The 27,429-nt window shown below is 39.6% G+C and overlaps 1 protein-coding gene across 1 annotated transcript in view; it reads right to left on the bottom strand.

Moving 5' to 3' along the window:
• The window catches only part of LOC140481442 (TBC1 domain family member 8), a 101,730-nt gene that overhangs the window by 11,927 nt on the left and 62,374 nt on the right, over window positions 1-27,429 (bottom strand). Inside the window, exons 8-13 of the mRNA XM_072577617.1 lie at window positions 20,821-20,991; window positions 19,535-19,685; window positions 18,700-18,914; window positions 17,775-17,892; window positions 14,822-15,107; window positions 14,586-14,712 (exon numbers count right to left, since the gene is read on the bottom strand). Of these exons, the coding sequence (XP_072433718.1) occupies window positions 14,586-14,712; window positions 14,822-15,107; window positions 17,775-17,892; window positions 18,700-18,914; window positions 19,535-19,685; window positions 20,821-20,991 (1,068 nt within the window). The remainder of the gene's footprint in view (window positions 1-14,585; window positions 14,713-14,821; window positions 15,108-17,774; window positions 17,893-18,699; window positions 18,915-19,534; window positions 19,686-20,820; window positions 20,992-27,429) is intronic.

Here is a 27,429-nt window from a genome sequence, read left to right as displayed (position 1 = left end):
CACAGACCAAATACTGAACTTCAAAAGCAATCATCCCAACGCACACACATGGAGCTGCATGAAGACATTGTTTCAATGAGCTACATCACACTGCAGCACCCAAGAACTACAAAAAGCAAAGAAAACTATCTATACAAGGTTTTCAAGAAAAACGGGTACCCAATAAACACAATCCGCCAATTCCTCAGAAACAAAGCCAAACAAGTAGACAATGCAACCAAAAAATATAGCCACATTACCTTATATCAAAGGCATATCAGAGCCCACAAACCTACTAACACACTTAAACAGTGACTAATGAAACTAAAGAATCCATTAGATACCACCAGCAAATCTAAAGTCATTTACAAGATACCATGCAAGAACTGTAAAAAACACTACATTGGGCAAACAAGCTGGAAACTTGCCACCAGGATACACAAACACCAAATAGCCACCAAAAGACATGATGCATTATCACTAGTTTCCATACATACAGACAAAGAACGACACCACTTTGACTGAGACAACACACACATCCTAGAAACAAAGATACACACAAGAATTCTTTGGCATGGCATTCTAACTATAACTCCATCAATAACCACATCGATTTAGATCCTATCTACCTTCCCTTGAAATGACATCACCCACCTTAAGAAACCAAGACCTATAAAGAGGCGGGACATACCACCAGCACTTCACCAGAGACTCTCACCGATGATGTAACCTAGTACGGTGACAAAACGTCTAAAAACAAATCTTCCAGCTCAGCGAGCTAACTTGGAGTCAGAGAGTCATAGAGATGTACAGCATGGAAACAGACCCTTTGGTCCAACCCGTCCATGCCGACCAGATATCCCAACCCAATCTAGTCCCACCTGCCAGCACCCGGCCCATATCCCTCCAAACCCTTCCTATTCATATACCCATCCAAATGCCTTTTAAATGTTGTAATTGTACCAGCCTCCACCACTTCCTCTGGCAGCTCATTTCATACACGTACCACCCTCTGTGAAAAGGTTGCCCCTTAGGTCTCTTTTATATCTTTCCCCTCTCACCCTAAACCAATACCCTCTAATTCTGGACTCCCCCCCCACCCCAGAGAAAAGACTTTGTCTATTTATCCTATCCATGCCCTTCATGATTTTGTAAACCTCTATAAGGTCATCCTTCAACCTCTGAAGCTCCAAGGAAAACAGCCCCAGCCTGTTCAGCCTCTCCCTACAGCTCAAATCCTCCAACCCTGACAACATCCTTGTAAATCTTTTCTGAACCCTTTCAAGTTTCACAACATCTTTCCGATAGTGGAATATTCCAATAGTGGCCACCTCAATGTTCTGTACAGCCGCAACATGACCTCCCAACTCCTGTACTCAATACTCTGACCAATAAAAGGAAAGCATACCAAATGCCTTCTTCACAATCCTACCTACCTGCGACTCCACTTTGAAGGAGCTATGAACCTGCACTCCAAGGTCTCTTTGTTCAGTAACATTCCCTAGGACCTAGTGTATAAGTTCTGCTAAGATTTGCTTTCCCAAAATGCAGCACCTTGCATTTCTCTGAATTAAGCTCCATCTGCCACTTCTCAGCCCATCTGGTCAAGATCCTGTTGTAAACCTACATACTTATAATCAACCTGAGCTACAAATCTTCTCAAAAATCGCTCTGATTTTGTACAGAGACCCCAAGAGAAATAAATTGATTCAGTCACTATTTCTCAAAAGGGAGAGAAACAGCAGTGCCCAAATTCTCCTGTACTGAATGAAGCTACCAAAGGCTATAACCTACAGTGCCATTAAAGTGAAGCACACATCACTCACTCACTCACTCCCAGGGCCTGTTCTGTTCAGAGCACCTCTCAGAGGAACTATTTGACCACTGAAGCCAACATAGCTGTTGAATCGGAGTTCAAGTCTTCAAACACTTAACTTTGGAAAGAGAATCTTTAAGGCAGCAAAAATCATGGAGATTGATCTCTTTTTCATCTCCACATGTAACTTTCGCCCTTGCTTTAAATATGTGCATTGGCTAAGTACAATTTGATAAAGTTAACTAACTATCAGCAGTTGTTGTACTAAATAACTTTGATCTCTTTTAAAGCATTGAGATGTGCTGCTGGTTATATATAAATTGAAACACCCAAGAACAAAAAAAAATTAGAAATGCAATTGTATAAATTTTATAATTCACAGACCACTCAGACGAAGTGTCTGGTGTGGTACTAGTCACCAATTCAGCAAACCCATTCAACATGATTAAGGTCACGCTGTTTCTGTGTTTGGCTGAACTTTAGATTTTTGTTGTGGACTCATTAATAGATTTAAATAATTAAAATATGGCACAAAGCAAAATACTAAAATTTATTTCAAAAGTTCTCCAACAGCAGTCATTATAGGTTACTGTCCCCAAGATTATAAACAAATGTAGATATTCCAATTGATATGAAATTATTGTTAGCAATAGTCATGGAATGCTATGTAACATTTCACCAGGAAGTGGTTCCTGATAGTATTTTACGTGGAAGTTCATGTCTAAGAGTGGAGAGAGAAAGGAATAGAATGGAATCTTTCACCAGCATTATCTTTCATAATATCCTGGATGTACTTAGCTATGCTGGGAACCCAGACATTCAAAATATTTCTACAATCTAAACTGATCTCAACTTCCACATTTGTAATGTCTGATACAAATAAAAGATGTAAACTGACACCCATTTATGAAGAATACATCTAATAAATGATCCACTACAAAACCAATCTGTGATCTAATAATAGGATCATAAGTTGAATTTTTTGCTCACAATTTGCTGTAGTAGGTTCAATTTATAACCCTAAAATATCACTACATGCTGGTTTATATTGTTTGTATTATAGTTCTATCAGAATGCATTTTGGCTAGAGTCTGGCTATTACCATTAACCATTATTAGCCTTAAATTAGCCCTCTAGTAAAATTCAATATTTTCATGTTCTAAACAGAATGGTATTGGAACAAAATCAAAAGCAGAATCAACATATCTGAACTTAGAACTTAAACAGAGAATGCTACATTTGGCAGATCTGGCAACCCTATGAAATTGAGTTAACATTTCATGTCTGGTCAATTTGACCCAAAATGTTAATTAACCATTTCTTCCTCCATGGACACTGACAAACCTGCTGAGCTTTACCAGCATTTTTATTTAAGATTTCCAGCATCTGCAATATTTTGCTTTCATATCTAAAAGTGAATTCTACAGTGGGTTGGGGCATGAGCCATTTTAATTATAGAAACTCAAAGTTTCATAGCTGTACAGAAAGAGGCTTTCAGCTCTTGTCCATGCTGGTCATCAAGCATCTATTTATTTTAGTCCCATTTTCCAGAATTTGGGCCATATCCTTGTATGCTAGTGCTTCTCCAAACACTTCTTGTATATTATGACAGTTCCTGCCTCTACCAAACTTTCAGGCAGTGGTTTCTAGATATCCACCACCTTCTAAATGAAACAAATCTTCATTAAATCCCTTCTCTATATCCTGCCATTATCCTAAATCTATGGCCCTTGATTACTGATCCATCTCCTGAGGAGAAAGGGCTCTTCCTATCTACTCTGTCCATGCGCCTCTAATTTTGCACACCTCAGTCAGGATCTCCTTGGCCTTCTCTGCTTAAAAGAAAATCACCACAGCCTATCTAGTTGCTCTCTGTAATGAATTGCTCCAGCCTAGGTAACATCCTGGTGAATCTCTTCCATACGCTCTCCAGTGTGATGACATCCTTCCTAAAGTGTGATGACCAGACTGCACAGAGTCTGCCAAGTGAGACCCAACTAAAATTAATACTGCTCCACCATAAACTCCTTACTCTTGCATTCAATACCTTGACTGATGCAGGCATGTACACCATAAGGTGCCTTAACCAACTGATCTACCTTGTCAGGACCATTACTAATTTTCTTTGTTTTCCTCATTTTTGGTTTGGAACAGTGAGCAGAAGTTTGGATTTTCAGCAGCAGCTCTTTTCTTTCAAATAAAACAATGCTTAGGGCAAACAAACTGATATTTGTTCACATGAACTGGCCAGGAAAGTTAATTGTAGGTTAATTATCGTTCTAAGCCAACTGTAGACATTTCAGTAACAGATTTATTATGCTGAAGGAGTGAGACAACTGCTTGGAAGTTAAAAGGGGCAAACATGGGAGGCCAGTGCCAGCCAGCCAATGAGATTGTTGGGGTAAATACAGTAAGAGAAACCATAGATTGAATTACGGTTTGGACAGAAGACAGTGTTTTTGGTTGTTCTCTAGTTATCTTCCAGTTATCGAAAGTTCTGAGAGAAGAACTCCGGTTTGTAAGACACAAGTAAAAGTGTGTGCGTGGGTTTCCTCTGGGTGCACCAGTTTCCTCCCACAATCTGAAGATGTGCAAGTGTAAGTTGGCCATGCTAAATTGCCCATAGCGTTCAAGGATGTGTAGATTAGGTGCATTAGGTGCAGGGATAAATGTGGGATAATGGGGTAAAGGGTGGGTGGGGAAGTGTTGGGCCGAAGGGTCAGTTTCCACATTGTTGGGATTCTGTAAACAATCCAACAATCTGTGGAAGCTGTTTGCATTGACCAGTGACTTTGGAATTGAAGCTGGATATACAGTCCCCCGTGTCTGTGAACAACCCATCACCCAAGGATTGCATGGAGCTTTAGCAACCATCATTCAAAACTGCTTAAATGAACTGGCCAGTTACAACTCTCATTTTCTTTTCAATTTATCCATTAGCTATGTCTGTCTACAGGGCTGATCAAAGATGACCGGATTTAAATCAAAGACATTAATTAGATATTGTTCAACTTTGTTCTGTTAAAGTTACAGTATTAATAATAAATAGTTAATTTCTGTAGTTATAAACTTGGGTGTCCGATATATGTGATTCATCATGTCCAGTTAGGAACAACTGGACAATTTTGTGGATCATTTTAATTTCATGGTGTAGCAATATCCAGTGTTGCTGAAGCTGATTTAGTCTGGCAACAATCAGTATGCTGCTTCAAGGATCTGTGGACATACATATCAAAGTCCTTTCGACCATCTATGGTTTTAATAGTCACTGTGTACTCTCTGGCCTGGTTAGTCTTCCCAAAATGTAATACCTCACATTTTTCAGAATTAAGTTCCATTTCCCATTGTATTGCCCATCTTACCAGCCTATTAGTATCATCCTACAGAGGCAGCAATACATGGAACATTACCTCTTGCAAATTCCCCTCCAAGCCATTTACTACCCTGACTTGTGAACATATTATTGTTCCTCAAGTGTCACTGAATCAAAGTCCTGGAACTCCCTCCCTAACAGCATTATGGGTCATCCTACAGCAGGTGGACTGCAACGATTCAAGATGGGAACTCAGCATCTTAAGGGCAACAAGCAATAGCAAAAAATGCTTGCCCAGCCAGCAATGTCCACATCCGATGAATGAATAAAAAAAGGTCTCAGGCTTTCTTCTTGCTCCTTACCACACCACCAATCTTTTTGCGCTCTGTGAACTTTCTGATCAAATGTCCTACATTTGGGTCAGGATGAACATTTAAGTGCTGCTGTATTATATAGAACATAGAAAAGTACAGCACAGAACAGGCCCTTAGGCCCACAATGTTGTGCTAAGGTTTAATCCTAATGTAAAATATAATAACTTAATCTACGCACCCCTCAACTCACTGCTATCCATGTACATGTCCAGCAATCGCTTAAATGTCCCTAATGACTCTGCTTCCACCACCACAACTGGCAATGCATTCCATGCATTCACAACTCTCTGCGTAAAGAGCCTACCTCTGATGTCTCCTCTATACCTTTCTCCTAATATCTTAAAACTATGACCCCTCGTAACAGTCAATCCTGCCCTAGGGAAAAGTCTCTGGCTATTGACTATTTATTCCTCTCATTACCTTGTACACCTCAATCAGGTCTCCTCTCTTCCTCCTCCTCTCCAGAGAGAAAAGTCTGAGCTTATTCATAAAGCAAGCCCTCCAGTCCAGGCAGCATCCTGGTAAACCTTCTTTGCACCCCTCTCCAAAGCCTCTGTATCTTTCCTAAAGTAGGGCGACCAGAACTGGACACAATATTCCAAGTGTGGTCTCACCAGGAACTTGCAGAGCTGTAGCAAAACCTCACACCTCTTAAACGTGATCCCCCTGTTAATGAAAACCAAAACATCATATGCTTTCTTAACAACTCTATCTACTTTGGTGGCAACTTTGAGGGATCTATGTACTTGCACATCCTATATTCAGCATTCAAGTTCGCCCTTCCAAAATGCATCACTTCACATTTATTGTTTAACTCCATCTGCCATTTCTCAGCCCAGCTCTGCATCCTGTCTATGTCATGCTGCAGCCTGCAATAGCCCTCTATACTATCGACGACACCTCCAACCTTTGTGTCATGTGCAAATTTACTAACCCACCCCTCAACCTCCTCATCCAAGTCATTTACAAAAACTACAAAGAGCAGCGGCCCAAGAACAGAACCCTGCAGAACCCCACTCATCACTGACCTAGAGGCAGAATACTTTCCATCTACAACCACTCTCTGCCTTCTGTCAGCTAACCAATTCTGAATCCAGATAGCCAAATCTCCCTGTATCCCATACTTCCTAACTTTATGAATGAGCCTACCATGGGGAACCTTATCAAATGCCTTGCTGAAGTCCATATACACCACATCCACTGCTCGACCTTCGTTGACCTGTCTTGTCACCTCCTCAAAGAACTCAATAAGATTTGTGAGGCATGACCTGCCCCTCTCAAAGCCATGCTGACTGCCTTTAATCACACTATGCTTTGCCAAATAGTTATAAATCCTATCCCTCAGAATTCTTTCCAAAACTTTGCTGACCACTGACATAAGACTGACTGGGTCTGTAGTTGCCAGGGATTTCCCTATTGCCCTTCTTGAAAAGAGGAACAACATTCGCCTCTTTCCAATCCTCCGGTACAAATCTTGTGGAGAGTGAGGAGGCAAATATCCTCGCCAGAGGCTTACCAACCTCCTTTCTCGCTTCCTGGAGCAGCCTGGGATAAATCTGGTCTGGCCCTGGGGGCTTATCAATTTTAATGTTTTCCAAAATTTCCAGCATATCAACTTCATCTATCTTGATCTGGTCAAGACTGTATCCCAGCTCCTCTAAGTTTTCATTCATAACAAGTTCCCTTTCCTTGGTGAAAACCGAAGCAAAAAACTCATTTATGGCTTCCCCTATCTGCTCAGACTCCACACACAAGTTCCCACCTCTATCCTGATCAGCTGTACACTCTCCCTGATCATTCCCTTATTCCTCATGGATGAGTAAAATGCCTTTGGGTTCTCCCTAATCCTTCTTGCCAAGCCTTTTCCATGCTCCCTCCTGGCTCTCAGTCCATTTCTGAGCTCCTTTCTAGCAAGCCGGTAATCCTCTAAAGTCGTGCTGGATCTTTGCTTCCTCCACCTTACGTAAGCTGCCTTCTTCCTTTTGACGAGAAGCTCCTCTGTTCTCGACATCCAAGGTTCCTTAATCTTACCCCTGCTTACCTGTCTCAGAGGAACAAATTTGTGCATCACTCGCAACAACTGCTCCTTAAATAGTCTCCACATGTCTGCTGTGCCATTTCTGTGGAACACTTGCTCCCAGTCTTACTTCCCCACTCCTGTCTGATGGTGTCACAATTTCCTTTTCTCCAATTAAATATCTTCCCTCGGTAACTGCTCCTTTCCCTCTCCAAGGCTATGGTAAAGTTGAAATCACCCATAACAACAATTCTGCTACATCTGCATTTTTCCAGTATCTGCTCGCCTGTGAGTTCTTCAATCTCTCTACTGCTATGAGGTGGTCTGTAGAAAACCCGCAATGCGTTGGCTGTTCCCTTGCTGTTCCTAACTGCCACCCAAACTGACTCAGTGGACAAACCTTCCTCAACAACCTTCATTTCTGTAGCTGTGATGCACTCTCTGATTAGCAATGCTACACCCCTTCCTCTTTTTCCATCCTCTCTGTTCTTTTTAAACGTACTAAACCCTGGAACATCAAGAAACCTTTCCTGCCCCTGTGAAACCCACGTCTCCATTATGGCCACAACATCATAGCCCCAAGTACTGATCCATGCTCTAAGTTCATCACTCTTGTTTCTGACACTCCTTGCGTTAAAACAGAGACATTTTAACTGATCCCTTTGTTTCATTATGTGAGAAACCTTCCCGATAGATTCACTACATCCTGTCACTGCCCATTCTACAACTGTCCCCCTCTCAGATATGTGGCTCTGATTCCCACCCACCCCACCCCATAGCTGTGAGGCTGGTGCAGGAGGGAGGGCTTCAGATAGCTAGACCATTGGGATACCTTCTGGGGAAGTGGGACCTGTACATAGAGTCATAGAGATGTACAGCATGGAAACAGACCCTTTGGTCCAAACCGTCCATGCTGACCAGATATCCCAACCCAATCTAGTTCCACCTGCCAACACCCGACCCATATCCCTCCAAACCCTTCCTATTCATATACCCATCTAAATGCCTCTTAAATGTTGCAATTGTACCAGCCTCCACCACATCCTCTGGCAGCTCATTCCATCCACGTACTACCCTCTGTGTGAAAAAGTTGCCCCTTAGGTCTCTTTTATATCTTTCCCCTCTCACCCTAAACCTATGCCCTCTAGTTCTGGACTCCCCGACTCCAGGGAAAAGACTTTGTCTATTTATCCTATCCATGTCCCTCATAATTTTGTAAACCTCTATAAGGTCACCCCTCAGCCTTCTTCACTATCCTATCTACCTGCGACTCCACTTTCAAGGAGCTATGAACCTGCACTCCAAGGTCTCTTTGTTCAGCAACACTCCCCAAGACCTTACCATTAAGTGTATAAGTCCTGCTAAGATTTGCTTTCCCAAAATGCAGCACCTCGCATTTATCTGAATTAAACTCCATTTGCCACTTCTCAGCCCATTGGCCCATCTGGTCAATATCCTGTTGTAATCTGAGGTAACCCTCTTCACTGTCCACTACACCTCCAATTTTGGTGTCATCTGCAAACCTACTAACTGTACCTCTTATGCTCACATCCAAATCATTTATGTAAATGACAAAAAGTAGAGGACCGAGCACCGATCCTTGTGGCACTCCACTGGTTAAGGACTGATTTGGGATAGTCAACATGGCTTTGTGCGTGGGAAATCATGTCTCACAAACTTGACTGAGTTTTTTGAAGAAGTAAGAAAGAAGATTGAGGAGGGCAGAGCAGTAGATGTGATCTATATGGACTTCAGTAAGGTGTTCGGCAAGGTTCCCCTGGGAGACTGATTAGCAAGGTTAGATCTCGTGGAATACAGGGAGAACTAGCCATTTGGATACAGAACTGGCTCAAAGATAGAAGACAGAGGGTGGTGGTGGAGGGTTGTTTTTCAGACTGGAGGCCTGTGACCAGTGGAGTGCCACAAGGATCGGTGCCCAATGGTCTAGGAATCTGAAGCCCTCCCTCCTGCATCAGCCTCACAGCCATGTGTTGAGTTGCACTCGCTGACTGTTCCTCACCTCACTATCTTGTGGCACCAGTAGCAAACCTGAGATCACTACTCTACTCGTCCTGCTCTCCAGCTTCCAACTTGGCTCTCTGTAGTCACTTTTCAGATCCTTAATCCCTTTCCTGGCTATATCATTGGTGCCAATATGTACCACGATAGTTCATCATCAAAACAAATTTAGAAAAATTCAGCTTTTAATTTCCACTCACTGGCAATCTCAGATAAAGAATATAAGATGACTGATGTAGGAAATAGAAAAGGTTCAACATCAATGCAATAGGGAGAACTTTTTTGGGTTAGGGAGCATTTCTTTTGTGGTTGGTACTGTGTTGGGGCAGAGTACAGGAAGCATTAGACAACACTGAATGCACTAACCTCTGACAAACCCATTAACAAACCTATTACTTCGGTGAATAAAGACAAATTACTGCAGATACTGGAAATCTGAAACAACCAGAATGCTGGAAAAATTCAACAGATCTGGCACCACAGACGGAGAGAGAAACAGAAGACATATTCATATCTGAGCAGTGTTAGAAAATAGGTTTAATTTTATACTTTTGACTAATGAAGAGAAGATGGAAGTGGAAAGGTGTTGTAGGGGACCAATGTAAAAGAGAAGAAATTGTTTATAGTGGAGAATGAAAAAGATGTAAAAAAAAGGATAGAAATTAAAAAAAGTGAAGGGAAGTCCTTGCTACTAAGTGCAAGTAAACAAGACAAAAACATGGCCGCAGGGAAGTGGTGGGTGGAAGTTTGTAGAGAGACGATGTAAGAAAACTGGAGAATGCACAAAGTGTTTAGGCTCTGAAGTTGAGAATTCAATACTGAGATCTTGAAACTGTAAAGTAGCAATGTGCAAAATGAGGCGTTGCTCCTTGAGGTTGAATTGTGTTTCACTGGAACATTGCAGCAGACTTGGAACAGAACTGCTAGCATGACAGTAAGGAGGTTTATGAAAAGGCAAGCAACTGGCAGGTCAGGGTCATTCCGACTGACAATAAAACGGTCACTCAGTCTGCCTTTAGTCTTGCCAACATAAAGGAGACCACAACATCAGCACCAGACAGTGAGGAGCAAAGAAGTGAATGGGCAGGTGGTACACCTTCTGTAACTGTATAGGAAGCGGTCATGAGGAAGTGAGGGAGCATTAGGAGTGATGGGGGAGTGGATCAGGGTGTCACAGAGGGTCCAGAATGCTGACAGTGGAGGGCAGGGAAAAACATGTTTAGTGATGGCATCCTGCTAGAGGTGGCAGAAACAAGGAAAGATGAACCTTTGAATGTAGGGTGTGAAATGAGGACAAGTGGAAGCCGATTGTTGTTCAGGGAAGGAGGGGAAGGGGTGGGGGGATAGAAGTGTCGGAGATGAATCAGAAAGGTCTGAAGGCCATGTCAACCACGATTGGGCTGGGGAGAGGTGAGGAACAAGAATCCTCAATTAAAGAAAGAGATATTCATGTTGAAAGCAACCTGATGGAAGGTGGTACTCCTTCCAGCAGGTACTGATTACTTCGGTGAGCAGGTAGGTGACTGATTACTGAGTTTTAAGTTTTCTTTTTCTCTGGACAGGGATGATAGTTTAAACCAGAAGCATGGCAATGTTAATATTTCATTCAACTTACAGCAAACTAGTTAAACTCCATAATGTGACTACAGATATTCAAGCAACGGATTTATGGGAACACCACCACCTGCAAGTTCCCACTAAGCCACTCACCATCCTAACGTGGAAATATATCGTCACTCCTTCACGGTCACTGGGTCAAAATCCTGGAATTTCCTCCCTAATGGCACCATAGGTCTGCAGCAGTTCATGAAGGCAGTTCATGCCCACCTTCTGAAGTGCTACTAGAAATGGTCAAAAAATGCTGCCTCTTCCAGCAACACCCACATCCCATAAGTGAATAAGAAAAACATTTCTAACTTGAAACTTAAATAGTTAAATAAAACAAAGATGGCAGGGCAGGTGATGTGTTGCAGCTATGGTATGTTGGTGGATCTCTGTGTGATTCACAGCTACCACTATCCCAACAACATAGCTTCTGTTTTCCCAGGACTGGTGTTAATGTCCATGAATCAAAACCCATTTCTCTCACATTTAATACTCTGATCTTGTTTAATCTATGCCAGTTTACTTGTGGCTCAAATAATCCAAAGGTTATTAGTTTTGTCATTATGCCTTTTCATTTAGCAACTGGCTGTTTATTCCCTCAGCAAAATCTCTTACTTTGTCCTATGATGTACTTGCTAGCATGTTGTCCAGAACAACTGCTCTTCCACTCCAGATTTCACTCCAGACTTTGAGTCTGGAGATGCCCTTGCCCCTAGCAACATAGCCTTTGGGCTCAGCTGCAGAGAACAGTACTTATGCCCTAATAAGACTGTCACATACTACAACTACATTCCTTTTTACGACTTGCCACTTGAAGCCACAGTACCAGTGTTGTAGTCAGTATGTTCATTGTCCTCGAAGTCCCTGTTCTTCTCCACTGTAAGAACCTCAAACTTCCTGGACAACTGCAACGGCTAAGGCCTCTCTGATGACACTTTCTAGATCCCTATACTGTCAATCCCTATACTAACTCTTCACTGTCAATGAAGCCTTTCGGCTTCTGGTCACAGACCAATTTTGATACAGCAAGTGGTAGGTTGTCTAATAGAAAGCAATCCTAGAAAGTAACAAAGAAAAGTGAGAATATTATGCTTCAATTATACCCAGGATTGGCGAGACAACAGAGCAGGTCTGAAGAGGCAAACTGTCTACTTCTGCAGCTAATTCGTATGCTTGTATGTACAATAAAATTTTACATTCTGTCCGAGAGTGAGAACTGTAGGTCTGAAACTAAAATCAAACTTAAAAAAGGCAATTACAAGGATTAGCCAAGACAAATTTGCAACATGTGCAGCTCATTAGGAAGTGAAGGATGATACCATGTTGAAAGAAAGGCAGAGTGCTGAAAGGAAGGCAGCAAAACGATGACTTATAAAAGGGAAAAATTAGTGGAGACAAAAATAGTACATACAACAAAAACTTATGTAGTTACATTGTGAACAAAATAGAGCTAAAGTAAGCACTGGTTCCTTAAAGGGTGAGATTGGGGATTAATTATGTGAAACAAGGAAATGTCAAAATTTCATGAAATATCTTGATCTGTCTTCACAGAAGAAGATGTAAAAACATTAAGAATAGAAAATCCACAGGAGAAAATGAAGGGATCATGATTACTATAGAAAAACGTTCTAGGAAGACAAGTAGGATTAAAGGCTGATAAGTCTCATAGAACTGAGGGCTTGCATCATAGGATCGTAAAAAAAAGGTGGCTACTCAGTTAATAGATGTATCAGCTATAATCTCCAAACATGCCTAGCTTCTGGAAAATGTCAGCAGATTATAAAACCACAAATGTAATATTTCAATTGAAGAAAAGAAAGAAACAGGATGTTTGCCTAACATTTGACATTGGGAAATTATTAAGGAAATAGTAACAGGACATTCATAAAAATCAAAATACGATTGAGCAAGATCAGCACAATTTTCTGAAAGTCAGATTTGTTAAGAGTCCTTTCAGGATGTAAGAAGCAGGGTGGATAAAGGAGTAGTTGTTGATGCAGCATATTCAAAAGGCATATAAACCTGTTGCATAAGATAAGTACTCATGGTGTTCTGGATGATATATTACCAGTATATATATACATATATATATCAGCTAACTAACAGAAAACAGAGTCGATATAAATGGGTTATTTTCAGATTGGCAAACTTGTGGGTTTTGCACTGCAGGGATTTTCTGGTGTCTTGACTATGTTATCCATATTAATGATTTAGATAAAGGCAAATTGTTTTTTAGACAAATTTACTGATGATACAGGCATAGGCAGAAAAGCAAGTGGTGAGAAAATTACAAAAAGTCTGTAAAGGTTAATTGAGGCCAAAATCTGGCAGTCTAAGCATAATGTGGAAAAATAAGGTTGCCCATTTTAGCAGGAAAAAAACACACAGGATCCTATGCATAAGTGAACATAATAGACTTATATCATTAACAATACTGGCAAGGGCACAGTGCAGTACAATGCACATTTTGCGCATGCATTGACAGCATTTTGGGGCTGTCAACAGCCACTTGATAGTTAATGACAGAGACACTATGGAATGCTACGCCATAGAAGGATATTGATGTCCTTAGAAATAAACCACAATAAGATAGCGTGCAGACACTGCAAAAAAACTAGGAAAGCAATAGGAATATTGTCCTTTAATTCAAGGGGATGGAGAATTAAAGTCAGGAAACCATGCTACAACTTTACATGGTACTGTTGAGCCTGCACTTAAGAACTACGTATAGTTTTCCTTTTCTACTTAATGCAGGATATAATTGTTTTAGAAGCAATATAGGGAAGGCTCATAAAGCAGGGATCCTTGGGATGAAGGGGTAGCCTTATGATGAAAGGTTGGGCAATTTAGGGCCATATGTCGAGTTTGGAAGAATGACTGGTGATCGGCAATAAAACAAGCTGAGAGAGCGTTTCCCTTTCCTGTTGTGGAGGAATCTAGAACTGGAGGCAGAAGGTCTCTAAGTTCAAACAGAGATAAGGTGGAATTTCTTTACTCATCAGATCATTTTCTCACAGGGTCATCATAGCTTTGGAATTCTGTCCTCCAGATAGCAAATGAGGATCAGTCATTGAATATATACCATGCTGACTGTGGTAGATTCTTGACCAACAAGGAAATCAAGGTTGGAGACAGGTAAGGAAGTGAATTTAAGACAACAATCAAATCAGCCATGATCCTATTGAATCATGGAGCATGCTCCAAAAGTTGAATAGTTAATTATATCATAATAATTTCTTCACAGGCTTGAATGCTTAACCTATCTTAAACTTTCATTATGTCATTCTCTGCATTTTTTATTAAGTATGGAAAGGCAGGGACACTGCACTTGAAAGAATATATTTGGCTAAATGACCTCAAACAGCTCTGCCATTATATGTTTAAACATCAATTTTGTGTATTTTATTAAATATTGCGGATTTCCGAAGCTTATGACAAAATTACAACACTCAGACAGCTTACCTCATAGGAGTCTCTTATTAGATCAGATATTTCCACTTGTTGTACAGGATCTTTATCATCACTAAAGACATGTAGCTGAGAAATTTGGGGCAATGGACTCTCTTTGTTTGTGATATTATCAAGAAATCTGCAAGAAGAGATTAAGTGTACTTCATTAGTTGTGTACTTCAGAATTGCTTTCGTTTTCAAAATCAAATCAAAATGTTGCAGTTTTATGAAGAACAAATCCACTACACCTGCTAAGGATTATCAAGGCTTGTCCATCGTCTGTGCAGCTACACAACTCTTGTGTATTGGCATCTAGTATAGCCAAGCCCACTTGGAAAATCACCTTTATTCCATCATAAAAGAAACAGTCAACAATATTTAGTGCACTCTCAAGGGGTATAATACTAAGGAACAGAGTCAGAAACCAGGAGAGGGAAATGGATGCTAAACAAGACAAGTCTGTCACATGTTCAGCCAGCTCTGGTAAATGTTCTTTGATAAGTTCTTCAAACACAGCTTGATCGACCTGAGCACCTGGAAAACATGGGATATGACAAGGCGAGTGACTCAAGAGGAAATCACAACTGGATTAAAACAAAATAAATATAAACTCTCTGGACCAGAAATCTTATTGTGACAAAAACAATGATGGGCACTTCAAGCCATGTTCCCTTCATTGTTGGTTTTGATTGTATTTTTAAATCAACAGCCTTCTAAAAGTACAGTACGGTGGTCATGTCCTTTGGAAAAGCATGGTTCTCATCACAATGCATGTGTACATTAAAATTCCAAAACTATATCTCTTAGATGCCAGATGCTGCTCTGTGACAAGACTGAATAGGAAGAGTTTGGAGGAATATGGGCCAAGTGCTGGCAGTTGGCACTAGGTTAATTTAGGATATCTGGTCAGCATGGACGAGTTGGACTGAAAGGTCTGTTTCCATTCTGTACATCTGTCTGACTCTAGTAACGTGAGTCAAACTCATCAATTTCCTCACAATGTGTCCCTTAATCCAATGGTCAATCAACAAGCAATTTTAACTATCCATCTTTCGTATATTGGCAGACTAAGACACATTTTTTGGCTCATATATTTGTGTTTCTATTTATTGCAGGTAAATTACTGTAATATTTGGAATTTTAAGGGTGTACAGTATCTGTGAATTGCAACAGAAGATAATTTATAAATGGAACTAACACCAATAGACCACAACCATATAAGCTGTCATAAAATTCCTCAAAGATAGCACTGTTCATTGCACTTATTCAATATGCTATGAAAATTTTCTACATTTAAATAAAATATGCATAATGTTTGCTATAATGGTGATAAGTGTTAGGATACAATCAAAATTAATTTTGTATGGCAGTGGCAATATGAACACAATAGGAGATTAATTCGCATTTGTGAAGTGGACTTAGAGGGTCAAAGATAACTAGGCAAGAGTCTCCAAAGTTTAAAGTGCAAAGTTTAAAAGATCATATATTTTGTTCCTAGTTTTTTTAAATGATGTTTTAATATATACAATCCAAAAGCAAAATCTGTAGCAATGTGGAATGCAGTAGAATGGTTTGGAGCTCAAATGTTTGTTGCAAAAGAATCTGAAAAATTGGTAGATACAAAATGGAGCTTCACTATCAGGCAAGTGCAGTTAAAATGCAACAAATTTAAATCAGCTTTTTCTTGATAGGATTTCCGAGAAGATGTAGCAATATTTTGTTTATAGGCTACAATGAGACCCTCAACTATTTTGCTTCTTTTATCTGATTTTCAGTTTGGGACTATGAGTTGCAATCAAGAATTGCAGTTAAAATTGAAACTTTCAACAAAAGACTTTGAACAGCGGCTTCTTTCAATAAACAGAACAAAAGACTGATATTTGCCATTGGGGGTTAATTACGGCTCTGAGAACACTGTAAATGATTCAGCACTGAGATGTTGTTATGCTCAGGGACTCGCAGCCGGTTGGAAGTCGGGTTGGTCAATCAAGGGAGAACCAGCACTGGCCAGCCAACCACAGAAAATGTTGTAAAAACAAGATAGAAAGAGTGAACCATCTGACTGGATCTTAGGAAGGATGCAGTGTTATTTTGAAAGCTGCTGGATTGAGGGCTTTGTTTTTGGCTTTTGCTCTATTATTCTCCAGTTACTGATTTGTTGGAAGTTCTGAGAAAAGAAACCCAGTCTGCAAGAAAAAAGTAAGACTCGCCAGAGATCTGAGGAAGTAATTTGCATTGAGCGACCTTTGGAATTCAAGCAAGACTTATACTCCCGACTGTCTACAATATAACCCATCATCCAAGGATTTCACGAAGGCCAGGTATTCATCATTGAAATGTTTATCGAACTAGCAAATTACGATTCCTTTATTTAAATATTTATCCCTTAACTGTATTTGTCTGGTGGTGAGAGAGTGAGGGTTTATACTCAAGGAAGATTGAGCATAGATCATAGATATTAATTAGGATGGCATGTAATTTCTGTGTTCTGCTAAAGATACATTCTTAATAATAAATAGTTTTTGTTTATGCTATAAACTTGGTGTCCAAGATTTGTAATTTGTAAAGTCTGATTAGGAACAACTTAGCAATTTTGAGTGACACTGAATGCTTTAAATGCACAGTATAAGAATCCAGTGATAATGAGGCTGATTTGGTTTGGCTTGCTATCACTGTGTTGTAACAGTTATACACCTGTCAATACAGCTCAATGTCATACAACATCTGTAGACTAACATAGAATCTTTTGCAGAGCAGCTACAGAAAACTAGTCATTTTGTTTTGTCAAATAGTGTAAAAATTTGTTTGTTCTTTTTTCACTCTAATAATACTAGCACATTACAATTTTTAAGTCACTGATATTTTTTACAAATTAATTAATCAAATCAATTCAAATATAAACATGACGTACCATTCTAACAAGACAGTACACAATGGGGTCTCCAAGAATAAATCTAAACAGCCATATCAGGACTTCCTTTTAGGGACACAGATAAAGTTGCTACTGCAAACTACTGCAAATAAAACAGTACCTAACATTATCCTGCATTTTAACCAAGCAGTGATTTCAGACAAACTAAAATCCTGGGTCAAATTCAGTAATGGAATGTGAGCAAAGATGTTCAAAGCTAACAGTCCAAGCATATCAATACATTTTAGTGCTAACATTCTTAAGTTAATTGGTGTGAAAGAAACGTTTACCAATAACTCTACGATTGAAGTAATCTGGGAGCATTTTCTCACAGACAGCAACAAGTAACCAAAAGGCTTCTTCTTCCTTTGCATATAGTAATAATACAGAAGTCAGAATATTCATAGACTGTGGGAACAGAAGAAAAAAGTACATCATTTAGGGGCACAGTAGTGACCTGATCCTGCAAGAACTAAGTGGTACTTTAGTGAAATTGTATTATTGAAGATAATGAATATTTAGTGCAATTAAACTCCATTGCTAAGCTAAAGCAAATGTTCTGCCAAATGCTCAATCTTTATCAATATAGCAAATCTGCTTTGCATCATGCGTGGGTTTCCTCCGGGTGCTCCGGTTTCCTCCCACAGTCCAAAGATGTGCAGGCCAGGTGAATTGGCCATGCTAAATTGCCCATAGTGTTAGGTAAGGGGTAAATGTAGATGTAGGGGTATGGGTGGGTTACGCTTCGGCGGGGCGGTGTGGACTTGTTGGGCCGAAGGGCCTGTTTCCACACTGTAAGTAATCTAATCTAATCTAATCTAATTGCTCTGAAATGTCGAAACTTTATGCTTATTTCCTAGATACAAGCAAGCAATAAAATGGGCTAGGTGATACGATGGCTTATCCATTTACAAAGTAATGCAAATTGCAAACCTTAAAACTGGTTTTGTACACAATAAACAAATTATGACTAAAAAGAAACACTACCCCCACCTTATGTACCATAGCCCTCTCACATTGCAAGCTTGAAATCATTTGTTAATAAAATTCATGTAAAAGGCTTTCAAACTGTAGAATTCTGAGTTTTTAAAAAATGCTTTTGGAGGAACCCTATTTTTGTAAAGATGTTGCTCATTTATTCATATTGCAATCGCTTACGAAACTAGTAAACTGATTCACATTTAATTAAAGCAAATAATTGTGAATCATTTTTACCTGGCAGTAGCCTATTTTGGGATTTCTGTATGCATATGCTGTCAGTACTCTCCTTAATGCTGCAATGCCAGTGTCACTCTGAAAAGCTGGGTGCTCAGGGAGGGAACGATGCAGATCACGTTCAATTTCTTCAGTTGCCATGCAACATCTACCCATAGATTCATCCACCAGATTCGCATAGTAATCAGGATATGAAGCTAAGTCAGTCACAGCATCTGTAGATAGACATTTAGTACTGTGTTTATATGCAGGAAAATGTTTACTTTCAGTTTACTGACATTTGTCCATGCACGGTATAATTTTGTTTAATTATGTGAACTGACATGAATTTTTACCGACAGGTCACCTAACCTCCGTGTGAAGATGCAGCAAAATTCCATTACATTCAAGAATCTACATTGTTAGTTTAATGGCTTTCCAATTAGCCCACCCAGATGGGTTCTCAGTACCAGAAATACTTGTCTTTGTCACATGACTGAAATCTGACTGAGCTGCATCATTTAAGTATCCACACCTGGATTCTGTCCATCGCTGTTTGACTTTGATGTAACTCACGTGAACTAATTTAAAACTCTGGATCTACAAAAGCCTGTCATTGATAATCTTATCTCCCCAACTGCCACATAGCTCTTGATTTCCTGAATGCGTGGGGGTGTGGATGGGATGATGAAACAAAAAAATCTCATCTGCATTTCATCTTGAAATAAATCCACAGCAAAATCCTTTAAGAATTGGAATCCATGAAACAGGATTTATACGGGGACGCACTTCATCCTACCTCAGTTAAGGATGAGAATAACAAGGAAATTTCCCTTTTGTCTGTGACAATGCTCACCTGAAAAGTGAAGCCATAGCTGTCCTCGAAGACATTGTGGAACTCCCATTGCAACCAGCTTTCTTATTTTCTCTGTCCGAAACATACTGACTGTGTGTCCATATTCCACAAAATGGTCATACCATAATTGATTTTTCGCTTTTTCCATTTTCTAAAGATGCAAATCTACCATTAATTGGAAGCTATTTGAATAGTAGCCTTTGAACAGATGCCCTTTCATATAAAAGACTGCAAATTCATCATCAAATAGAAATAAAAATCATTAAAATCATTATAAGGTCATTGAATTTTTACATGCCAAAGATTTGAAAGAGTTAATGACCTTTAGAACACAGCTAGTTTAAAAAATATTGCTTTTCCCAAGGAACAAGGTCATCTCAATACAACTATCCTGATGTTTCCCTTAGTTCAGTGGTTTGATATTTACATCAAAAGGGACAGAATTATCAGCTTCAAGCTCTGACAGGGTTTGAAAACAATCACTGCCCTCTCCAAATTTCCCTCCATGTCCTCCATTTATTCACTAACATGGCCCTTGCCTGAATTGGATGACAGCCTGTTCCTGAGTGAAAACTCTGCATCTGCTCACTCAAACCAGCAATAGCATGAGCCAAAGGGGCTCTCCTAAATTCTGTTAGGTAGTTTCTCCCCTATAACTAAAGTGGCCTGAAATTAGATGGTACATTGGCAGTGCTCCACTTTACTTCCATGCCCACAAAGATTGTCAGAGTCGGAACTTTTCTAAGATGGCAAACGTAATACAATTCCTAATCCGAAGTCCACCAATTTTCTTTATGTATATTTATCCTGTGTAATTATATGAGATCATAAGAACAAGAAGCCATACAGTCCAATGTTCTGCATTCTAATCAAACACAATTGATCTGTGTCATAGTTCCATTTGCCTCCCCTATCACCATATCTTGTTAGCCTTATTCAATAACAGAATTCAAACAAAGTGGCATTTTCTCTCATTACCATTACTACAAGTCTGCAAAAATTGAGGAAGGTGCAAATTTTACTATGTTTCTTCTTTCTCCAGAACAGGCAATTACTTTTTTCTTCCTCGATCCATCTCACAGAAAGTGTAACTATAATATAGCTGAATAAATGAGTTACAGAAAAATTCAAATTATCTTCAAAGATCATGAAAATAACAACTCTTAGACCAGTCACTGAACAATTCACTCTCAGAAGCAAGTTTATTAATAAAATGCTACAGCTAGGAGGGAGATACACAAAGGTTAAAATGTAAAAGAAATAAGAACTGAATCCTGTATACATACCATTTCAGATTTTCCACCTTCAGTTTCAATCAAGTGAAAGTGAGCCATTAAAGCCTCTGAGTTTAATGAATGTCTTGGCTCTTTTTTGACAGTTGGAGTGTTCACAAGCGAATCTAATGCTGTATTAGTTGTACAGATTTGGTTAGGACAATCTGTAGATTCTGAGGAGACCTAGAAGACATTGAATTTAATTAATATCAAGTTTTTAAACACCTACCCATGAGTTTCACACAACCAAATCCACAAATGCCAGTAAACTGCTGGTGTGTTCTTCTGTAGAGAAATTTTATAACATGGATATTGTTGCAGAAATAATATCAAAACTGTTAGCACTTAACAGGTTGGGACTTTACTCATTGGAGTTTAGATGAATGAGAGATGACCTCTTTGAAACACACAGGATTCTTACTGGGCTTGACAGGGTGAATGCTGAGAGGTTGTTTCCCCTCATGAGAAAGTCTAGGATCAGAGGGCATTGTCTCAAAATAAAGGGGTGCCAATTTAAGACTGAGATGAGGAGAAATTACTTCTCATAGAGAAGTGTGTCTTTGGAACTCTATGCCACAAAGACCTGTGAGGGCAGAGTATTTGTGCATATGAGATAGGCTGAGATAGATAGGTTCACGATCAGTAGGGGAATCAAGGGCTATGGAGAAAGGCCAGGAATGTGGATGTGAGGAATGTCGGATCAGTCATGATCCTAATGAATGGCAGAGCAGGATCGAGGGGCCACTCCTGTTCTTATTGTGTTACGGTCACTCACTGTTATTAATATAAAAAAAATGGAAAGCAAATTCTTGCAATTACACAAGCAGTAAACTAATATCAAGAAATTGCAGAACTGACTAGTATCGTGCTAAAATGATTCAACACATGTTGAATTTACTTGCTCCTTAGAAATCCAAACTTTCCAGAAACGTTGATAAGTATATTTTGTAAATTGCACATTTAATTTTGATTATTGTCAAATGACTTGGTTGGCATGGAGAATAAAATTTTAACGCGGAGTACTCAGGGGAAGTCTTTTCACTCAGACTGGTGAGAACATGAATGTAACAATTTGGAGCAGGAGAGAGCCTTCACATCTACTCTGCTATCAAGAAGATCAAAGGTGATCAAACTGTTATTTTAAATGCACCTACTTGCCTGCCCCTTAACCAATGCCAATCAAAGTTCTGTTTCAAATTGAATGCACTCAAAGATCCAGCCACTAAAAATGTGACAAATAAAACTTGATGCAGTTTTGAAGAAGTGGGAGGAGATCTCTTACTTTCATAGAATGTCACTAGTTCCAGATTAGCCATGAAAGGAAGCACCCTCTCATCTACTCTGTCAAGCTTCTCTGCATCTCAGAAGTTTCAATAAGAATGTGGAGCAGAGTTAATAGGAAATGGTTCAGGTGAAGAGCGTAGTTTTTTTATTCATTCATTGGATGAGGCCAGCATTTATTTCCCTTACCCTAACTGCCTTGAGTGCAATTAAACATCAACCACATTGCTGTGGATCTGGAGTCACATGTAGGCCAGACCAGGTAAGGATGGCAGTTTCCTTCCATAAAGGACATCAGTGAACCAGATGGGTTTTTCCAATAATCAATATGGATTCAGGGTCATCATTAGATGCTTAATTCCAGAGTTCTTTTTAAAATCTGAATTCAAATTCCACCATCTGTGATTCGAACCAGAGTCCCCAGAACATTACTTAAGTCTCTGGATTAACAGTCCAGTGATAAAACCACTAGGCAATTGCCTCCCCCTTAAACATATTTAAGGGAATGTTTGATAAATACATCAGAGAGGAAGACTTACTGATAGGGTGAGAAGAGAATGAAACCCAACTTTGATAATCACTAACAGAGGTCAGTGGAGCCAAATGGCCTTTCTCAGGTGATTTAGGATAGTAGAGATCTCATTTTCACTTTGTACATAAACCATCTCTGGAGATTCTATTATGGTATTCCCTAGTGCTCCCTGTGGAAACTCAACAGGCAATCTAGCAATAGCAATTATTGCAAATTGCCTCAGTGAGAGCTAACCACAGGTCGAGGTAGGAAATCCCACATCCTGAAATTCCCAAGCCAACGATAGAGTCAGAAGCTTTTGGCATAGAAAAGACATTTCAGCTCATCAATAAAGGACAAAACATTGACACACGAGACATTCTCATTCAGAAGCTAGGAGGGAATTATGTCCAAAGAACTAAACATTCCGTCAACAATTTCTCCTCTTAACAATTGCCTGACAATTCTCTCTCCTCGGCCTACCCAATTTTCGACTCAGTTCAGTAATTATTTTGGATACAATTTATTAAGCACAAAATGAGTCAATCCATGTTACAATTTAGCAAATAATTGATATAAGTACATCACAGTCAGTAAACTACATTTGAAGAGTATGCACATTCCTGAGCAATTACAACACACAAGCAAGATGCTAACAGGAGGAAACATCTTTAAAGAATCTCAATCACGAGGGATAAAGTAAAGAATAAATTAATAGGTTTGAAGGCAGACAAGTCGCCAGGATGGTCTGCATCTAATAGCTTTACAAGAAATGGCTGCAGAGATAGCTGATGGAATCGGTTGAAATATTCCAGAACTCACTGGATTCTGGCATGGTTCCAGTGGACTGGATAACTGTGAATGTGATATCCCTGTTCAAGAAGAGGAGACAGAAAGCAAGAGGGTGTAGGCCAGTTGGAGTAATATCTGTCACTGGGAAGTGACAGAGTCCATTATTAAGCATTTAGAAAAAAACATTGAACACAATCAGAGTCAATATGGTTTCATGAAAAGGAAATCATATTTGACAAACTTGCTAACGTACTTTGAGGACATAACAAGTAGTTGATAAATGGGATTAGAATCTCAGAATCATTATGATACAGGAGGTGTGGCGCTGGAAAAGCAGGAGAATCAATGTTTCGGGCATAAGCCCTTCCTGATGAACAGCTTCTGCCCAAAAATGTTGACTCTCCTGCTCTTTGGATGCTGCCTGACATGCTGTGCTTTTCCAGTGCCACACTTGCGACTCTGATTCTCCAGCATCTGCAGTCTTCACTCCCTCCTATGGTATAGGAGGCGGCCATTTGGGCTGTCTGCCTGCACCAGTTCAGTCACCAAGTAGATGTAGCGTATTTCCAGAAGTCATTCAACAAGGTTCCCACATTAAAAGGTTATGACACAAGACAGGAGTTCACAGTATTGAGGGGGTAATGCTTAGTGTGAGGATTAGTTAAAACACAGAAGACAGAGTCAGGATCAATTAATCTTTTTTTGCATCTTGGAGAGTCTTGACTAGTGGAATGCCACAAAACATTCAATCCTAGGTTATGTGGCTCAGTGGTTAGTACTACAGCCTCATAGCGCCAGGGACCTGGGTTCGATTCCAGCCTTGGATGACTGTCTGTGTGGAGTTTGCACATTCTCCCAATGTCTGATGGGTTTCCTCTGGGTGCTCTGGTTTCCTCCCATAATCCAAAGATGTACAGGTCAGGCAGATTGGCCATGCTAAATTGTCCATAGTGTTAGGTGCATTAGTCAGAGGGAGATGGGTCTGGGTGGGTTGCTCTTCAGAGGGTCGCAGTGGAATTGTTGGGCCAAAGGACCTGTTTTCACACAGGTGGAAATCTAAAAAAAGCTACATACTATCTGCACAAATGACATGGAGGAGTATAATGTATCTAAATTTGCTGGTAAAGGCATTTTGTGATGTGTTATGTATAGGTTGAATAAGTGGGCAGATGGAATTTAATGTACAAATGAGAGCAGTCATGCACTTGTTGGAAGAATCAAAAGTCAGACTATTATTTAAACTAAGAGATTCCAATAAAATGCATCATAGCAGCAAGTAATTAAGGCGACAAATGGAATTTTGGCCTTTATTGCTCGGGGGTTGAAATTTAAAAACAGGGAATGTATAGGGTGCTGGTGAGGTTGTATCTGGATTAAGTGTCACATTTTGGTCCCCATATTTTTAAAAAGAAAACCATTTACTGGCATTGAAGGCTATTTAATAGGCCGATTCCTGGTTTGTAGGAGTTGATTTATCAAAAGCAGCTGAACAGGTTAGGCATTTATTTATTAGAGTTCAGAAGAATGAAGGGTCATCTTTTTGAAACTTACAATGTTGTGAGAGGGATTGACAAGCGAGGTGTTGACAAAATGTCTCCACTAGTTGGGGTGGTCCTAAACTGGGGGACAGTTACAAAACTAGGGATTTAAAACAGAATTGTGTAAGAACTACTTCTCCCAGACTGTCATGAATACTAAAGAGAATTGCGAAGGCTAGATCACTGCAAGTACTTAAATAATATATTGATTTTTTAAAATATAAAATCAGGGTGTTCAAGCTTGTAATGCAATGTTGTTTTAGTCATGATCTTGTTGAATGGTGGGGTGTAGGTTTGAGGGTCTTAACTCTCCACCTTCAGGCTCTCTGCTTGTATGCTTGATGAAGGGCTTTTGCCCGAAACATTGATTTTATTGCTCCTTGGATACTGCCTGAACTGCTGTGCTCTTCCAGCACCACTAATCCAGGATCTGGTTTCCAGCATCTGCAGTCATTGTTTTTATCCTGTAGGTTTGAGAGGCTGATTGGCCTACTCCTACCTCTACTTCAGTCATGTTTGACAAGGGATAAATGTTGGTCAGGACATGCTTTTCTTAAATAATGCCACCGGTTCTTTTTAACCAGGTAAACATACTGGAGCATCAACATCTCATCATAAAGGCAGCATTTACAATGAATCATTCCTTCAGTATTTGGAGGTGCCAGTGTTGGACTGGGGTGAACAAAGTTAAAAATCACAAAACATCAGGTTATAGTCCAACAGGTTTATTTGGAAGCACTAACTTTTGGAATGCTGCTCCTTCATCAGGTGGTTGATCAGGTGATCTTACACTCCACAACCACCTGATGAAGGAGCAGCGCAATCATTAGAACAGTTTCATATCTCACCAATACAAATGACAAAAATCCAAAACTAAATGTACAGTAGATTGTTCATGTAGGTTATTCACTCAATTTCTACAGTAGGATTTGAAGCAAAACTTTCTGATAGAGAATGCAGGCTATCCCCACCAGGGTCAAAATGACACTTGCGTGTAAGTCAAGTTGTGCTGTTCGCATGGTTTACTATTTCAGTATGTTATAAATAGTGCTTCTGAAAGTAACTTTGTCAAAACTAGTGTCTAAATTCAAAGAACAGCAAAGAATTTATTACGATGAATAAAATAGGTTTGTGCTTATGAAATTTCTGTATAATTAATTTGTATAATGAATCCAAGTATTGAAAAGATTAATCAATTTTACTAATAACATTTAACAGAACATAAATATGCAAAAATTAAGGGACACAAGAATGTGCAACACAAACTTTTCCAACAAGAACTATTTCTTAGAAAAGCAAAAAGGTAATTTGAAATTCATATGAGGAAATTACACAGAAAATATTTGGCTTGACATATTCTGTACAGCCATCTTTGTGGATCTGACTTGGCTATACAGTGCAAAGCTAATTCATTAGTGATCTGTTCATTCTCCATTACCTCTCCCATTACCTCATCCCCACGCCCCAAAACTTCATATTCACCAACTAAGGAATTGGGAGTATGCCAGTCTTTAAACAGTTTGGTAACAAGTCAGATATCCTGCAATTAATTTTGCTTTCAAAGGTTAGTATATACACAACAGGAAATACTCTGTCATAATTAGCACCCGGCATCTCGTTAGATGGCTTTGTCAAGCTCATATGGAGATATATTAAACTAATATTGTTGAAGTGCCACCAGTCCAAATGCCACATTTCCATTTGACAACTGCAAACCTCCTTTAATCAACTGGCAAGACAGACTGAATCCTTGTGATCTACTCCTTCCATGTCTGAATGAGGAGCACTCAAATAAAGCAATCAAACTAGTGGAAATAAATTTCACAAGATAATTTATTGCAATGCATGTACTGATCATTTCACAGTATTATTTTGAACACAATTTTGTAATAATATTGAAAACTATATAAAAACGTTGGTGAAGTCACAGGTAGACAGGATAGTGAAGGCGGCATTTGGTACGCATGCCATTATTGGTCGTGCATTAAGTGTAGGAGTTGGGAGGTCATGTTGAGACTGAACAGGATGTTGGTTAGGCCACGTTTGGATTACTGCCAATTCTGGTCTCCCTGCTATAAGAAAGATGTTGTTAAACTTATGGGGATGCAGAAAAGATCTACAAGGATTCAGCTGGGATTGGAGGGTTTAAGCAATAAGGGAAAGGCTGATTAGGCTGAGGTTATTTTCCCTGGAGTGTTGGAAGTTGAGGTTTATAAAATCATGAGGGTGTCAGATAGAGTGAATAGCCAAGGTCTTTTTTCCCAGGGTAGGGGAGTCCAAAACTGGAGGGCATAGGTTTAAGGTGAGAGGGAAAAGATTTCAAGGAACCTAAGGAGTAACTTCTTTCATACAGAGGGTGGCGTGTGTATGGAATGAGCTGTCAAAAGAAGTGGTGGAGGGTGGTACAATTGCAACATTTAAAAGGCATATGAATGGGTACATGAATAGAAAGGGTTTAAAGGGATATGGACCAAATGCTGGCAGGTGGGACTAGATTAA

Source organism: Chiloscyllium punctatum, chromosome 9 (genome assembly GCF_047496795.1).
Source record: "Chiloscyllium punctatum isolate Juve2018m chromosome 9, sChiPun1.3, whole genome shotgun sequence".
Taxonomy (NCBI): Eukaryota; Metazoa; Chordata; class Chondrichthyes; order Orectolobiformes; family Hemiscylliidae; genus Chiloscyllium; species Chiloscyllium punctatum.
This window is presented reverse-complemented; position numbering and strand designations above follow the sequence as displayed.